Here is a 17,685-nt window from a genome sequence, read left to right as displayed (position 1 = left end):
GAAACGGGAAAATAATGTAGCTGGTCTCAGTGTGCGCTGAGTGACTATGTTTAACACAGAAGAGGAGTGGCTTTAATTCAGCTGTTTCCACAACAATTCATGGGTCTCCTCTTTACAGCAGCATGATCACATGCAGACAGACACAATGACACACACACAATCCACACCATTTCTACACAGTGCCTGAACCAAACCATAGCTAGCGTTCATAAAATATATTTCTTAACAATGAGTTGTCTCACTTGTCTGAAAAACAACGTGTTCATAAACAGCTGACAGCCAGTTGACATGTATGAATAATAAGAGAGGGTAGACTAGGCTGTTATATAGTATTGTCTCCTCCATGACTGGTCCCATTGACCCCATCCGTCACATTCAAATCAAATCTTATTTGTCACATGCGCCGAATACAACAGGTGTAGACCTTACCGTGAAATGTTTACTTACAAGCCCTTAACCAACAATGCAGTTCAAGGAATAGAGTTAAGAAAATATTTACTAAATTTAAAATGAAGTTACAAATTAAATAAAAAGTAGCACAATAAAATAACAATACGAGGCTATACAGGGGGTACCGGTACCAAGTCAATGTGCGGGGGGTACAGGTTAGTCGAGGTAATTTGTACATGTAGGTAGGGGTAAAGTGACTATGCATAGATAATAAACAGTGAGCAGCAGCAGTGTAAAAACAAAGGGGGGGGGGGGGGGGGCGTCAATGCAAATAGCCCGGGTGGCCACCCGATTAAATTGTTCAGCAGTCTTATGGCTTGGGGGTAGAAGCTGTTAAGGAGCCTTTTGGACCTAGACTTGGCACTCCGGGTGTGTGCTTAGTCTCCTCCTGTACTCCCTGTTCACCCACAACTACGTGGCCAAGCACGACTCCAAAACCATCATTAAGTTCGCTGACGACACAACAGTGGTAGGCCTGATCACCGACAACGATGAGACAGCCTATAAGGAGGAGGTCAGAGACCTGGCAGTGTGGTGCCAAGACAACAACCTCTCCCTCAACGTGAGCAAGACAAAGGAGCTGATCATGGACTACAGGAAAAGGAGGGCCGAACAGGCCCCCCTTAACATCGACGGAGCTGTAGTGGAGCGGATAGAGTTTCAAGTTCCTTGATGTCCACATCACCAAAAAACTATCATGGTCCAAACACACAAAGACAGTCGTGAAGAGGGCACGACAACACCATTTCCCCCTCAGGAGACAAAGGTTTTGGCATGGATCCCAAGATCCTCAAAAAGTTATACAGCTGCACCATCGAGAGCATCCTGGCCGGTTGCATCGCCGCCTGGTGTGGCGGCTGCTCGGCATCTGACCGTAAGGCGCTACAGAGGGTAGTGCGTACGGCCCAGTATATCACTGGGGCCAAGCTTCCTGCCATCCAGGACCTATATACTAGGCCATCCAGGACCTATATACATCCAGGACCTATATACTAGGCGGTGTCAGAGGAAGGCCCAAACAATTGTCATAGACTCCAGTCACCCAAGTCATAGACGGTTCTCTCTGCTACCGCACGGCAAGCAGTACCCTGGTGCTGCTGACACTGTGTTGTTGAGGTTAGGGCTGTGACCGTCATGGAATTTTGGATGATGGTTATTGGCCATAGTTATCGTTTGAAAAGTAAAACACAAACACAGAACAAAAATATAAACGCAACATGTAAAGTGTTGGTCTCATGTTTCATGAGCTGAAACAAAAGATCCCAGAAATGTTCCAAATGCACAAAAAGCTTATTTCACAAATTTGTTTACATTCCTGTTAGTGAGCATTTCTCCTTTGCCAAGATAATTAATCCACCTGACAGGTGTGGCATATCAAGAAGATGATTAAACAGCATGATCATTACGCAGGTGCACCTTGTGTTGGGGACAATAAAAGGCCACTCTAAAATGTGCAGTGGTGTCACAACACAATGCCACAGATGTCTCAAATTGAGGGAGTGTGCAATTAGCATGGTGACTGCAGGAATGTCCACCAGAGCTGTTGCCTGAGAATTTAAATGTTAATTTCTCTACCATGTCGTTTTAGAGAATTTGGAACCACGTCCAACCGGCCTCACAACCACAGACTACGTATAAACACGCCAGCCCAGGACCTCCACATCCAGCTTCTTCACCTGCGGGATCGTCTGAGACCAGCCACCCAGACAGCTGATGAAACTGAGGAGTATTTCTGTCTGTAATAAAGCCCTTTTGTGGGGGAAAACTCATTCTGATTGGCTGGGTGGGCCTGGATCCCAAGTGGGTGGGCCTATGACTGCGCCCCTGCCCAGTCATGTGAAATCCATAGATTAGGCCCTAATGAATTTATTTCAATTGACTGATTTCCTTTTATGAATTGTAACTCAGTAAAATCCTTGAAATTGTTGCGTTTATATTTTTTATCAGTCAATTGAAATAAATTCATTAGGCCTTAATCTATGGATTTCACATGACTGGGAATACAGATATGCATCTGTTGGTCACAGATACCTTGAAAAAAATGGGCCTCACAATGGGATCTCATTACGGCATTTTTGTGCATTCAAATTGCCATCGATAAAATGCAATTGTGTTCGTTGTCCGTAGCTTATGCCTGTCCATACCATAACCCCACCGTCACCATGGTGCACTCTGTTCATAACGTTGACGCTCGCCCACACGACGCCATACACGTGGACTGCGGTTGTGATGCCGGTTGGGCGTACTGCCAAATTCTCTAAAACAAAGTTGGAGTTGGCTTATGGTAAAGAAATTAACATTCAATTCTCTGGGAACAGCTCTGGTGGACATTCCTGCAGTCAGCATGCCAATTGCACAATCCCTCAAAACATGAGACATCTGTGGCATTGTGTTGTGTGACAAAACTGCACATTGTAGAGTGGCTTTTTATTGTACCCAGCACAAGATGCACCTGTGTACTGACTATTCTGTTTAATCAGCTTCTTGATATGCCACACCTGTCAGGTGGATGGATTATCTTGGCAAAGGAGAAATGCTCACTAACAGGGATGTAAACAAATTTGTGCATAAAATTTGAGAGAAATAAGCTTTTTGTGCTTATGGAACATTTCTGGGATCTTTTATTTCCGTTCATGAAACCAACACTTTACATGTTGATATAGATATATACACTACCGGTCAAAAGTTTTAAAACACCTACTCATTCAAGGGTTTTTCTTTATTTTTCCTATTTTCTTCATTGTAGAATAATAGTGAAGACATCAAAACTATGAAATAACACATATGGAATCATGTAGTAACCAAAAAAGTGTTAAACAAATCAAAATATTTTTTATATTTGAGATACTTCAAATAGCCACCCTTTGCCTTGATGACAGCTTTGCACACTCTTGGCATTCTCTCAACCAGCTTCATGAGGTAGTCACCTGGAATGCATTTCAATTAACAAGTGTGCCTTCATAAAAGTTAATTTGTGGAATGTATTTCCTTCTTAATGCATTTGAGCCAATCAGTTGTGTTGTGACAAGGTAGAGGGGGGTATACAGAAGATAGCCCTATTTGGTAAAAGACCAAATCCATATTATGGCAAGAACAGCTCAAATAAGCAAAGAGAAACAACAGTCCATCATTACTTTAAGACATGAAGGTCAGTCAATATGGAACATTTCAAGAATTTTGAAAGTTTCTTCAAAACCATCAAGTGCTATGATGAAACTGGCTCTCATGAGGACCGCCACAGGAATGGAAGACCCAGAGTTACCTCTGCTGCAGAGGATAAGTTAATTAGAGTTACCAGCCTCATAAATTGCTTCCCAAATACATGCTTCCCAGAGTTCAAGTAACAGACACATCCCAACGTGATCCTCTGTAGCTCAGCTGGTAGAGCACGGCACTTGTAACGCCAGGGTAGTGGGTTCGATCACCGGGATCACCCATACACAAAAATGTATGCATGACTGTAAGTCGCTTTGGATAAAAGCATCTACTAAGTGGCATATTATTATTATTATTATCTGTTCAGAGGAGACTGTGTGAATCAGGCCCTCGTGGTCAAATTGCTGCAAAGAAACCACTACTAAAGGACACCAATAAGAAGAAGAGACTTGCTTGGGCCAAGAAAGACGAGCAATGGACATTAGACCGGTGGAAATGTGTCCTTTGGTCTCGAGTCCAAATTTGAGATTTTTGGTTCCAACCACCGTGTCTTTGTGAGATGCGGTGTGGGTGAACGGATGATCTCTGCATGTGTATTTCACACCGTAAAACATGGAGGAGGTGGTGTTATGGTGTAGGGGTGCATTGCTGGTGACACTGTCTGTGATTTATTTAGAATTCAAGGCACACTTAACCAGCATGGTTCCCAAAGCATTCTGCAGCAATACGCCATCCCATCTGGTTTGGGCTTAGTGGGACTATCTTTTGTTTTTCAACAGGTCAATGACCAAACACACCTCTAGGCTGTGTAAGGGCTATTTTACCAAGAAGGAGAGTGATGGAGTGCTGTATCAGATGACCTGTCCTCCACAATCCCCCGACCTCAACCAAATTGAGATGGTTTGGGATGAGTCGGACGGTAGAGTGAAGGAAAAGCAGCCAACAAGTGCTCAGCATGTGGGAATTCCTTCAAGACTGTTGGAAAAGCATTCCAGATGAAGCTGGTTGAGAGAATGCCAAGAGTGTGCAAAGCTGTCATCAAGGCAAAGGGTGACTATTTGAAGAATCTCAAATATAAAATATATTTTGATTTGTTTAACACTTTTTTTGGTAACTACATGATTCCATATGTGTTATTTCATAGTTTTGATGTCTTCACTATTACATTAACTCAACCTGAACCTGAGTAGACTAGTCACTAAACTATTGCTTTGGGTATAATATTTAAATTCAGTCTAATATAATACAACTACTTGGATTAGAAAATAGACAACTATTGTCATTTATTATAATTCTGAAAAGGTAGCTATCTACCTACCGTATTAAATTAGCTAACTTCAGTGACCAGCAATAGCCATACTGCCCTGCCTCAGAACACTCGCACCATAGAGACCCTATTAAATTAGTATTCTAGCTAATTCCTTTAATTCTGACTCACACTCACTCTCTCCACAGAGCCAAATAGCCTATTAGCAACCTAGCTAGCTAACGTTTGGTAGCTGACTGGCAAGCCAAACTTTACTTTTAAAAGCGAATCGTGGTTTAACTATTTTAATGAAAACAAATGTTGTTAGGCCTACCAAAGACGATCATATTGGTTTGTGTAACAACAATAGCGATACGGTATGGAAACAACAACGACAAAAACCCGGGGTCGATCCCTAGCTCTACGAGACTCCTCTTCATCACCATCCTCCTCCTCACAGTCACCATCGTCTTCATCACTGATTGAAGCACAAGGCACTTTAGCTTTAGGATATAAAAGAGGAAGGGTAAAAACATGCTGCAAAACCTGCGACGAACCGGGCGAGCGCAACATAGAGGATACACAATTGTCCCAAAATGTGTTCCCCCTTACCTCCAACCCGGTACATGTTCGCTGCCATGACTGCCCCGGGTCCTGGCGTCTCCAGGTAGGGTTAGCTCTCGCCGTTGCTGTCGCTGTGTTACCACTGCCGCGGCTGTGTGTTGGAAAATGGTGGATTGATCAATACGAAGCAGCCTAGCCAAGAGATCTTAAAGAGACAGTACACGTTTTTTCTCCAAAACCTACTTCTCTGGGGGTACTGTATTTTAATTGAGTCGGACTTGGGTAACCCGCGTAAAATGTGGATACGGTTAGTAACAAAGCGGTTTCCCCTGGAGGTCGGTGCAGGAGCGAGGAGTGGGCTGCCGCTAAGGCAGCGGAATTGGGAAGGGGAGGGGGGCACTATTCAGCGTCACTGCCCTCTCACACAACACAACAATGCTGTTGCTGGTGTGACCTTGCCAGTTACTTACCTCAGACTCACTACTAGATGGAAAATGTATTCAACTGTTCAGCTGTTTGATTGAATTAAACTTTCATATGACTAGACTACAATACATTTTTGTGGTCAGTTCCTTTTCTAATTTATGTTAATCTCCCTTGGCTTCATTGTCCCATCATGTTCAAATGGAAGACAGAAGCGGAGATGGAAAATGTTGTAGTCTTACTAGGCTATATTAACTAAATGTAACAACCTCTATTTTCAAAATGTGTTTTTAATTACTATCAGACAATGTAGAGTTTCATTCTCTTCATCTCTCATATGTTTTCTAAAGGATAAGAGTAAAACAAAGTAGAATAGAAAACCATGATTAGGCAACACGTCCTAAACTGGTAGGCCAACATTGACATCACACAGCAGCTAATTCTGAACAAAATTGGGTAAAACGTAATTAGGAGATGTGCTGTTTAGAACTGTTTGATAAAATAGTTAGGTACCCACTACCCACACAGTAGTCTTTCTGGTTTGGACAGCTTCAATGATGCCTCATCTAGAGAGCTGTGGTGTGTGATATGTCTGGGTCCAAGCAAGGAGATGGTTACCATGAAAACATGGCCGAGGCAGACAGACAATAAGACAGACAGACCAACAGACAGACTGACAGACAGACAGACTGACACACCAACAGACAGGCAAGCAGACAGACAGAGACAGAGAGAGACAGACAGACAGACAGACAGACCGAGAGAGAGACACAGATAGGGTATTTTATCAGAGCAGAGATTGTCTCCTAGGTCTCTGGTTCTTCCTCTGTGTTTGTTGAGGTGGTTTTCAATGTAAATGGAGGCATGGAGGAAGTCCGTGGTGTACATCTGATCTATATCATATGGAAACTACAATTACTAAGCCAAGTGCAGAGGGACCAAAATCTGCAGTCATGTGACCATGGTAAGCCAATCACAGGTCTATATATATTTTACCATAAGTGCACTCGCAGTGAAGTAATTCTATGCAACAGTAGGCAGGTATACTTTTGTCTACTTGCACATTCAAGATGAAGTAACAGTGTGTGTGTGTGCGCGCCCTTGTGTGTGTGCGCCCGCTTGTGTGTGCGCTTGTGTATGTGCGTGCATGTCTGCCTATATGCCACTGTAGGGTGGCACTTCTATACTTTTACCGACATTGTTGTCCAGCTTATTGGAATTACAACCAGACAGCATCCTCTTGTGACTACACTATCCTAGCCTGCATTCATCAACAGGGATCTAACCCAAGCCAATGTGCTCTCAAATCAAATTTTATTTGTCACATGCTTTGTAAACAACAGGTGTAGACTAACAGTGAAATGCTTCCTTACGGGCCCTTCCCAACAATGCAGAGAGAAAAATAGAGGAATAATAGAAAAGTAATAACATGTAATAATAAAAGTAATAATAAATACACAATGAGTAACGATAACTTGGCTATATACAAGGGGTACCAGTACCGAGTTGATGTGCAGGGGTATGAGGTAATTGAGGTATACTGTATATGTACATATAGGTAGGTTTAAAGTGACTAGGCAACAGGATAGATTATAAACAGTAGCAGCAGCGTATGTGATGAGTAAAATTAGTTAACTAACAGCTATTTGGTTAAGTATTTAACTAACTATTTAGCAATCTTATGGCATGGGGGTAGAAGCTGTTCAGGGTCCTGTTGGTTCCAGACTTGGTGCAGCGGTGCAGCTTGCCATGCGGTAGCAGAGCGAACAGTCTATGACTTGGGTGGCTGAAGTCTTTGACCATTTTTAGGGCTTTCCTTTGACATCGCCTGGTATAGAGGTCCTGGATGGCAGGGAGCTCGGCCCCAGTGATGTACTGGACATTACACAGTTGCCATCCCAAGATGCTCTCAATGGTGCAGCTGTAGAACTTTGAGGATCTGGCCTATGCCAAATCTTTTCAGCCTCCTGAGGGGGAAGAGGCATTGTCATGCCCTCTTCACGACTCTGTTGGTGTGTGTGGACAATAATAGATCCTTAGTGATGTGGACACAGAGGAACCTGAAGCTCTCGACCCGCTCCAATACAGCCCCGTCGATGTGAATGGGGGCATGCTCGGCCCGCCGTTTCCTGTAGTCCACGATCAGCTCCTTTGTCTTGCTGATGTTTAGGGAGAGGTTTTTGTCCTGGCACCACACTGCCAGGTCTCTGACCTCCTCCCTATAGGCTGTCTCATCATCGTCGGTGATCAGGCCTAACGCTGTCATGTCGTCAGCAAACTTAATGATGGTGTTGGAGTTGTGCGCTGCCACACAGTCGTGGGTGAACAGGGAGGGGACTAAGCACACACCCCTGAGGGGCCCCCGTGTTGAGGGTCAACGTGGCGGATGTGTTGTTGCCTACCCTCGCCACCTGGGGGTGGCCTGTCAGGAAGTCCAGAATTCAGTTGCAGAGAGAGAGAGGTGTTCAGTCCCAGGGTCCTTAGCTTAGTGATGAGCTTGGAGGACACTGGTGTTGAATGATGAGCTGTAGTCAATGAACAGCATTCTCACATAGGTGTTCCTCTTGTCCAGGTGGGAGAGGGCAGTGTGGAGTGCAATAGAGATTGCATCATCTGTGGATCTGTTGGGGTGGTATGTGAATTGGAGTGGGTCCAGGGTGTCTGGGAGATGGTGTTGATGTGAGCCATGACCAGCCTTTCAAAGCCTTTCATCGCTACAGATGTGAGTGTTACAGGGCGATAGTCTCTTGGGCGCAGGGACTGTGGTGGTCCACTTGAAACATGTAGGTATTACAGAGGTTACAGAGGTTGAAAATGTCAAGGAAGACACTTGCCAGCTGGTCAGCGCATGCTCTGGTAATCCGTCGAGCATCCGAGCCGGAGTAGTAGGATTCAATCTTAGACCTGTTTTGACTGTTTGCCTGTTTGATGGCTCGTCTGAGGTCGTAACGGGATTTCTTCTAAGAGTCTGGATTAGTGTCCCGCTCCTTGAAAGTGGCAGCTCTAGCCCTTAACTCAGTGCGGATGTTGCCTGTAATCCATTGCTTCTGGTTGGGATATGTTCAGTATGTAAAGTCACTGTGGGGACGACTTCATCGATGTACTGATGTGGTAAACTCTGCAATGCCATCGGATGAACTCCGGAACATATTCAAATCAAATCAAATCAAATTTTATTGGTCACATGCGCTGAATACAACAGGTGCAGACATTACAGTGAAATGCTTACTTACAGCCCTTAACCAACAGTGCATTTATTTTAAACAAAAAAGTAAGAATAAAACAACAACAAAAAAGTGTTGAGAAAAAAAGAGCAGAAGTAAAATAAAGTGACAGTAGGGAGGCTATATATACAGTAAAATAAAGTGACAGTAGGGAGGCTATATATACAGGGGGGTACCGTTGCATAGTCAATGTGCGGGGGCACCGGCTAGTTGAGGTAGTTGAGGTAATATGTACATGTGGGTAGAGTTAAAGTGACTATGCATAAATACTTAACAGAGTAGCAGCAGCGTAAAAAGGATGGGGTGGGGGGGCAGTGCAAATAGTCCGGGTAGCCATGATTAGCTGTTCAGGAGTCTTATGGCTTGGGGGTAGAAGCTGTTGAGAAGTCTTTTGGACCTAGACTTGGCACTCCGGTACCGCTTGCCGTGCGGTAGCAGAGAGAACAGTCTATGACTAGGGTGGCTGGAGTCTTTGACAATTTTGAGGGCCTTCCTCTGACACCGCCTGGTATAGAGGTCCTGGATGGCAGGGAGCTTTGCCCCAGTGATGTGCTGGGCCGTACGCACTACCCTCTGTAGTGCCTTGCGGTCAGAGGCCAAGCAGTTGCCATACCAGGCGGTGATGCAACCAGTCAGGATGCTCTCGATGGTGCAGCTGTAGAATTTTTTGAGGATCTGAGGACCCATGCCAAATCTTTTTAGTCTCCTGAGGGGGAATAGGCTTTGTCGTGCCCTCTTCACGACTGTCTTGGTGTGTTTGGACCAGTCTGTGCTACCGTAACTGTCCTGTAGGCAATTTGAACAAGAAGAACATTTGCACTCGCGCGTGCGTACATGCGTGTGTGTTTGTGGGGAACTGGGAACTGTGAATATGAGTTCCTGCATCATGCTGTTTGTTTGCTTGGCTGCTCTCTGGCTGCTGTACAGATGTTGTCTTTGATTGGCTGGCTTTTCATCCAGATGTTTGTGATATCAGAGCGCTGTACAATCCAGCTGTTTTCCCTAATGAACCACACTGAGTCAGGCAGTGACGTTTAATTGGCCAGAAAGATACTGCCCCCGTTCCAGGTTGACTACATAACAGTCACATTGTGCTCATCAACCAATGGTTACATGCCACATCATCGGCTTCACAGTTGATATGTTTTGAGATCTGGCAGGTGACTGTAATATAGTCAGCCTGGAACGCAGCCTTGATGACCTCTCCCCTCTCTCTCCTCTTCCCATAGCCCTGTCTGTGACACGGTCATGGTCAGACAACTGCGAGAGACATAGGAGAAATAGAGAAAACAGAGGAAGTCAATTAAGCCAGTTTCCAGCCTCCATTCCACTTGTCTGAGGATTAGGTTTTCTCTGCCTTTTAACTTCTTCTCTGGCCTGAATACCTGAATCCCTTTACCAGGAGTTGTAATTACATCCAGAACACAGGCTGCTCTGGTCAAAAGTAGTGCACTATATAGGGAATAGGGTGCCATTTGGGACGCAACCACATTATCACTGAGGAAGGCTTTGAGATAATGGGATTGTTGTTACTCCACCACTCCATTCCTGTACTGGTGTGTGGGTATGTGGGTGTCCATGCGTGTGCCTGTGCGTGTGTGCTCTGACTCATGTAGAGGAAATGTATCATCACTCATGCCAAATCTGTGGAATATCTCAGTGGGCGACAGGAAATGTAGCAATAATACAACTGCTTTCCCAACATCCTTTTGGAGCATGCTAAAAATCCAGAGAAACCCCTTAGGGTCCCAAATCCCCCATCAGTTATTATTCTATGTATACAATCCTATTCCATGCAAACATGATACAGTCCATGGTGTGTGCTATTACTAAATTCAAAACAGCAGTTATTGAGTAAGCCACCTAAAGTACAGAAGCTCAACAGTACAACCATATTTTTGCAATGAAGTGTATTGTATACAAGTATTAGACAGCAGGGGGCACTATTGTCCCATTCTTCATTACTTCCATGCGATACGATAAGATATACTGTACTTTTGTACTTTATTGTCCAGTTACATGGACATTCATTCTGGGACATAAGCATACAAATACACAAACACAACACACTATAATACATGGAGTATGGAAAATTGGAAAGTTAGTACACAAGTCACACTTACATTTACACATATTCAAAGTCTCTGCGGCCTACTCACCATGTATTGGGTCTCCACCTCTGTGCTATGTCCCACGGTTCAGCAGCCCGGTGGCTGATAGAATGAAGCTTGCCTTGCTCCTATTCTTGCTGAACAGTGGGACCCTTAAACTCCTTCCGGAAGGCAGCAGCTCAAAACATTGGGCAAGATTGTGTGTGCGGTCCTCTATGATGCGTTTGTCCTTGTCCCTTGCCCGTTTATCATAGAGGTCCTGAAGTCCCCTGCACTGCAGCCCACTGAGCTTGGACTCCATGTTCACAGTCCGCCTGAGGATACCCTTATTAGCCACTGACAGCCCAAAGTACCAGGCCACTGACAGCCCACCGTACCAGGCCACTGACAGCCCAAAGTACCAGGCCACTGACAGCCCAAAGTACCAGGCCACTGACAGCCCACCGTACCAGGCCACTGACAGCCCACCGTACCAGGCTACTGACAGCCCAAAGTACCAGGCCACTGACAGCCCACCGTACCAGGCCACTGACAGCCCACCGTACCAGGCCACTGACAGCCCAAAGTACCAGGCCACTGACAGCCCAAAGTACCAGGCCACTGACAGCCCACCGTACCAGGCCACTGACAGCCCACCGTACCAGGCTACTGACAGCCCAAAGTACCAGGTCACTGACAGCCCACCGTACCAGGCCACTGACAGCCCGCCGTACCAGGCCACTGACAGCCCAAAGTACCAGGCCACTGACAGCCCAAAGTACCAGGCCACTGACAGCCCAAAGTACCAGGCACTGACAGCCCACCGTACCAAGCCACTGACAGCCCACCGTACCAGGCCACTGACAGCCCAAAGTACCAGGCCACTAACAGCCCAATGTACCAGGCCACTGACAGCCCAAAGTACCAGGCCACTGACAGCCCAAAGTACCAGGCCACTGACAGCCCAAAGTACCAGGCCACTAACAGCCCACTGTACCAGGCCAGTAAACAGAAAGTCAAGGCCAGTAAACAGAAAGTCAGCACACTCTCTATATGGCAGGTGTAGTAATTGGAGAGTATCTGGGTGTTGACATTCCGTTGTCTCAGTCTGGTGCAGTAGTTGGAGAGTAGCCTTGTGTTGACATAGAGTTGTCTCAGTCTGGTGCAGTAGTTGGAGGGTATCTGGGTGTTGACATTCCGTTGTCTCAGTCTGGTGCAGTAGTTGGAGAGTATCTGGGTGTTGACATTCCGTTGTCTCAGTCTGGTGTAGTAGTTGGAGGGTGAAGAGGTAGAGAGAGTGGAGAGTTTTAAGTACCTGGGAGTTGTCTCAGTCTGGTGCAGTAGTTGGAGGGTATCTGGGTGTTGACATAGAGTTGTCTCAGTCTGGTGCAGTAGTTGGAGGGTATCTGGGTGTTGACATTCCGTTGTCTCATTCTGGTGCAGTAGTTGGAGGGTATCTGGGTGTTGACATAGAGTTGTCTCAGTCTGGTGCAGTAGTTGGAGGGTATCTGGGTGTTGACATAGAGTTGTCTCAGTCTGGTGCAGTAGTTGGAGGGTATCTGGGTGTTGACATAGAGTTGTCTCAGTCTGGTGCAGTAGTTGGAGGGTATCCTTCGCAGGAGGTACAGTCGTTGTTGGCACTTTGTATTGATGTTCTGCCAGTTGGCATTAAAAGAGAGTGTCCATGATGGTTCCCAGGTACTTAAAACTCTCCACTCTCTCTACCTCTTCACCACCCAGGACTAGGTGTCTCACTGGGTTTGCCTTCCTCCGGAAATCAATGAGCAGTTATTTTGTTTTGTAGTTGTTATTGCACCAGTCATGAACCCTGTTAACTTCTGTTTGGAAGTGCAGTGTGTCATCTTAGAGGACGACATGGGCGGTGTCATCTGTATATTTCACTGCCAAGAACCTCTCAGGTCATTGGCGTAAATGGAAAATAGCACTGGAGAGATGACAGTTCCTTGAGGAACCGGTAGAAGTACACAGAGGAAGGGATGTTGTGTTGTTGAACTTGACATACCTCCCCCTGTTCAACAGGAAGTCCAGCACCCACAAGGTAATGCTGGGGTCCACCTATAGGTAGGATAGTTTGTGGTGAGGCTGCATGCAGTTAAAACCACAGGAGAAGTCCAGGAAAAGGAAGCTCACATAAGAGTGAGGCCTCCCCAGGTGTGTCACGGCACTGTGCAACACCGTCAGGACTGCATCCTTCACTGATCTGTTCTTCCTGTATGCAAACTGCGTTGAGTCAAGGGCTCCATCTACATGAGACCTGAGACATGAATATCATGAGTACAATGATGCACTAAGGTGCAGGTTCCTCTCTTCGCCAGCAGAGGTCACAGCAAACACATCTTTCTCCATTGTCCTCACATGCTCCGTTCACAGCAGTGTTGAGTGAACAACAGACAGGGCAGTCTGTTCAGGCTGTGCAGCGATCCCTGATGATCCGGATATGACACTTCTGTCATTTATTTATTATGCTTTTTGAGGCTGTTTGAGTCACACCGTCAGCGTTGTTTAGACCGAGGACCTGGGCAGGCCAGCTAATAGAGCTGGAGCCTCTGCTGACCTCCATTAACGCTGAGATCATCTTATTCTTATTTATTGAGGCACTGAGTTTTTGTTTCCACCGTTTTTGCCCTCGCCTTACCGTTCCTTTTCCTGTTGGTCTGTTAGATTAGGAAGAAATAATTTTGTGTGTGTGTACGTGCGTGCCCGCGTGCATGTGCCTGCGTGGGTGTGCCTGTGTGAGAGAGAAAGTGTGAATGGTGAAGATTGTCCGTTTGGGTGTGGCGAGAGAGTCCATGGCAAGATAAGGGCAGTGCCGTGAAGGAGGGTGTTTATATTAGGGTATGGCTAGTCGAGATCTCACTCACCACCAGAACCAGCATCTGGGTGATTCTCACGAACTTGGTATTACTCTTGGTCAATTTTGAAAATACAAACATTTTTTATTTTGTAATGGATAAATTACCATCTTAAATTATTGTCTATGTTAAATTAATCATCTTAACTGTTCAGATTTAATGATTTTTTACACATTTTCCAAGACCATGCACATACAAAACTCATTACCCTAACACTTGTAAAGTTAGAAACAAAAAATAGCAAGGTGAAAATGTTGATTTTTTTTAAAACCTGAGATACAGGAGAGTTATTACAACAATATTTCATAAAAAATGACATTTTGATTTTAATCAGATCTCATTAACGTAACGTGTCTCATGTTCATAACCTGGATTTGTTTTATTATTTCTGTTTTAAACTATTATTAATATAAAAAAAAAGTACATAAATATAAAGAGCAAATTACACATTTTATGCACAGCTCAAATATTTTGATTTCTGTAATATTATTCTAGGAATATTTTATCATTGATGATGCATTTCGGTAATGAGATCCATGTTATGGTAGATGAGAGACCGCATTACAGTAATGAGCAAATGAGCAAACAGTACTTCATCAAGAGCAAAACAGATCATTTTTAACCATATGAACCATCTGAAGCAGTGTAAAAAAAAAAAAGAAGAGGATTGTATAACATAATACATTTACTTTAAGATGATTTGATGACCCCAAATGATTTTATTTTTAATTTTTATTCTGATCCCCATTAGCTGTTGAAGAAGCAGCAGCTATTCTTCCTGAGGTTCACACAAAACGTAGAGCATGACAAAATGCAGAACTGTAATGAACAGGAGCAGCAACACACATGTTTTACTAAGAACACTACGACTAAACAAACAATACGACTATTTTAGAAGTAATAATAATAAGAGAAAATAAAGAAAAATAATTAAATTAATAAGAATAAGAATGATGTGTGTGTGTGTGTGTGTGTGTGTGTTAGAGTGTGTCTCCTCATTGTTCCTTGAGGTGCTGTTTTATCCTGTTTTTTTTTTTTTAACAAAATGTATTGCTTGCCTGAGTTACCTGAGGTGGAAGAGAATTCCATGTAGTTATTGCTCTATACAGTAATGTGAGTCTCCCAGCCGCTCTTCTGGACTTGGCGACTGTGAAGAGACCTCTGATTGTGTTTCTTGTGGGGTATGTATAGGTTTTGAGCTGTGTTTTAACTGGCTGAACAGACAATTCTGTACTTTCAGCACATCAATACTTCTTACAAAGACCAGCAGTGATGCAGTAAATCTCTCCTCCACTCTGAACAAGGAGAGTCTGACCTACATGTTATTGACATTGACCCTTCGTGTACATTTCGGGGCCAGACGTGCTGCTCTGCTCTAGCTACAGCTTTTCTAGTCATTATTTTGGTGCACCTGACCATACAACAAGGTGCGACAAAACCAGAGCTTGCAGGACTAGTTTGCGCCGAGTGGCGCAGTGGTCTAAGGCACTGCATTGCAGTGCTAGCTGTGCCACTAGAGATCCTGGTTCAAATCCAGGCTCTGCTGTAGCCGGCCGCAGCCGGGAGACCAATGGGGCGGCGCACAATTGGCCCAGCGTCGTCCAGGGTAGGGGAGGGAATGGCAGGCAGGGAGGTAGCTCAGTTGATAGAGCATGGCGTTTGCAACGCCAGGGTTGTGGGTTCGTTTCCCACGGGGGGCCAGTATGAAAATAATAATGTATGCACTAACTGTAAGTCGCTCTGGATAAGAGCGTCTGCTAAATGACGTAAAATGTAAATGTAAATGTTAAAAAAAGCAGAGGACCTCTTTATCAACCTCTCCCCATCTAACTCAGTGTTTCCCCTATCATTTTTTTTGCAGTGGTGGGATGCGAAAGTTCATGGAAGGGGGAGGGTTGGTGGTTATTCAGATCTTTCAAATTCACACTTTTCTAATAGAAAAACACAATTGGATGTGCTAACAATGCTTAAACCACATCAGGAGACACATTATTTTGTCAGAAACGTTGAACAAATGTAAATGTTGAGTGTAGTTACCCTTTAATTCAAGTGTGCATGCATCTAGCACTGTTGTTTGGTTAGCGGTGTATCTGTTGCGCACATAGCGTGATGGAGTTACATTGTACATGCATCAGAAACTGTTTTTATCATTAAGCCCTCAGCAAATGTAGCTAATAATGGCAGAAGCCATTATGACTCAGCAAAAACAATTACATAATCAATTTATGGTCTTTCTAATCTATTATACTGTAAATAATTTAGTCAATGATTTTGCTCAAACATCAAGTATTACACAGTTACGGCAATGATAATCTAAAATTGGTAAATGGGGTGTACGAGGACAATTATCAAATTTAAACATAATAAAAGAGAAAAGACTAGCTTACATTGTAGCCATCTTCGATCTTCTCTTCTTAGTAATGCATTATGGGTCGAATTTTTTTTATTAAAAAAAAGACGCATTTGAACAGGAACTTGAAGAAATGCCACGATAATGAGAAACACGTGCTCAGATAAAAAATATGACTTGTTTGTTATGTGAATACCCAGAAATAATAACTGTCTTTGAATATGTACCACTTTAAACAATATTTCATAGGTTTTAATTAAATATGTTAGTTATTTTTATAAATTATATGCATGTAATGTCTTACAAAATTGACCTGGACACAATACGGTAATGAGATTTTGAGTAAACATTTTATTTAAAAAACAAACACAAAAATAACATTTAAGCCCAAAACAATTTAAAGAGACAGAAACCAAGCATAGTGAGCCTTAATATGCACATGGTTTCAATTGGTTTCATGAGAATCACCCATCTGTTACTAGTCAGCCTATGTTGTCTGCATCCCAAATGGCACTCTATTCCCTATGTAGTGCTCTACTTTTGACCAGTGCCCACTAATTTATGGGGGGAAATGCAAGTGACTTCAATGGCTAATTTCTCTGAACAGGGGGGGAAAAAACAATCACAAAAACCAGTGAGAATACATTGCGTAGTATGAATAAAGAATACTCCAAGCCACAGATTCATGCTACTTGTCTAACATAGAGAACTGATACTGTATACTGGCCGTTGGGGTGGACTTGGTATTTGTATTTGTATTTATTAAGGATCCCCATTAGCTGCTGCCAAGGCAGCAGCTGCTCTTCCTGGGGTCCTGCACCATTAAGGCAGTTATATACAATTAAAAATATTACATGACATTATATTTCATAACACTTTACCCAATACATTTAGTGTGTTCCCTCAGGCCACTACTCCACTATCACATATTTACAATACAACATCCATGTGTACGTGTGTGTAGAGTGAGTGTCTATATGTATGTGTGTATGTGCCTGTGTGTGTGTCTCTTCACAGTCCCCGCTGTTCCACAAGGTGTATTTTTACCTGTTTTTTAAAATCTGATTCTATTGCTTGCATCAGTTACCTGATGTGGAATAGAGTTCCATGCAGTCATGGCTCTATGTAATAATGTGCGCCTCCCATAGTCCATTCTGGACTTGGGGACTGTGAAGAGACCTCTGGTGGCATGTCTTGTGGGGTATGCATGGGTGTCCGAGCTGTGTGCCAGTATTCCAAACAGACAGCTCGGTACATTCAGCTCGTCAACACGTCTCACAAAAACAAGCAGTGATAAAGTCAATCTCTC

General features: G+C 44.0%; 1 protein-coding gene across 1 annotated transcript in view; it reads right to left on the bottom strand.

The window, feature by feature from the left end:
* LOC311102517 (metastasis-associated protein MTA1-like) overlaps window positions 1–5,571 on the bottom strand; it is a 69,742-nt gene extending 64,171 nt beyond the window's left edge. The window contains exon 1 of the mRNA XM_084143880.1: window positions 5,465–5,571. Coding sequence (XP_084000006.1) covers window positions 5,465–5,492 — 28 coding nt within the window. The 5' untranslated portion in view covers window positions 5,493–5,571. The remainder of the gene's footprint in view (window positions 1–5,464) is intronic.
* Window positions 5,572–17,685: the final 12,114 nt, after the last annotated feature.

The sequence above is a fragment of the Coregonus lavaretus genome (genome assembly GCF_964263955.1).
Source record: "Coregonus lavaretus genome assembly, chromosome: 27".
In the NCBI taxonomy this organism is placed as follows: domain Eukaryota; kingdom Metazoa; phylum Chordata; class Actinopteri; order Salmoniformes; family Salmonidae; genus Coregonus; species Coregonus lavaretus.
This window is presented reverse-complemented; position numbering and strand designations above follow the sequence as displayed.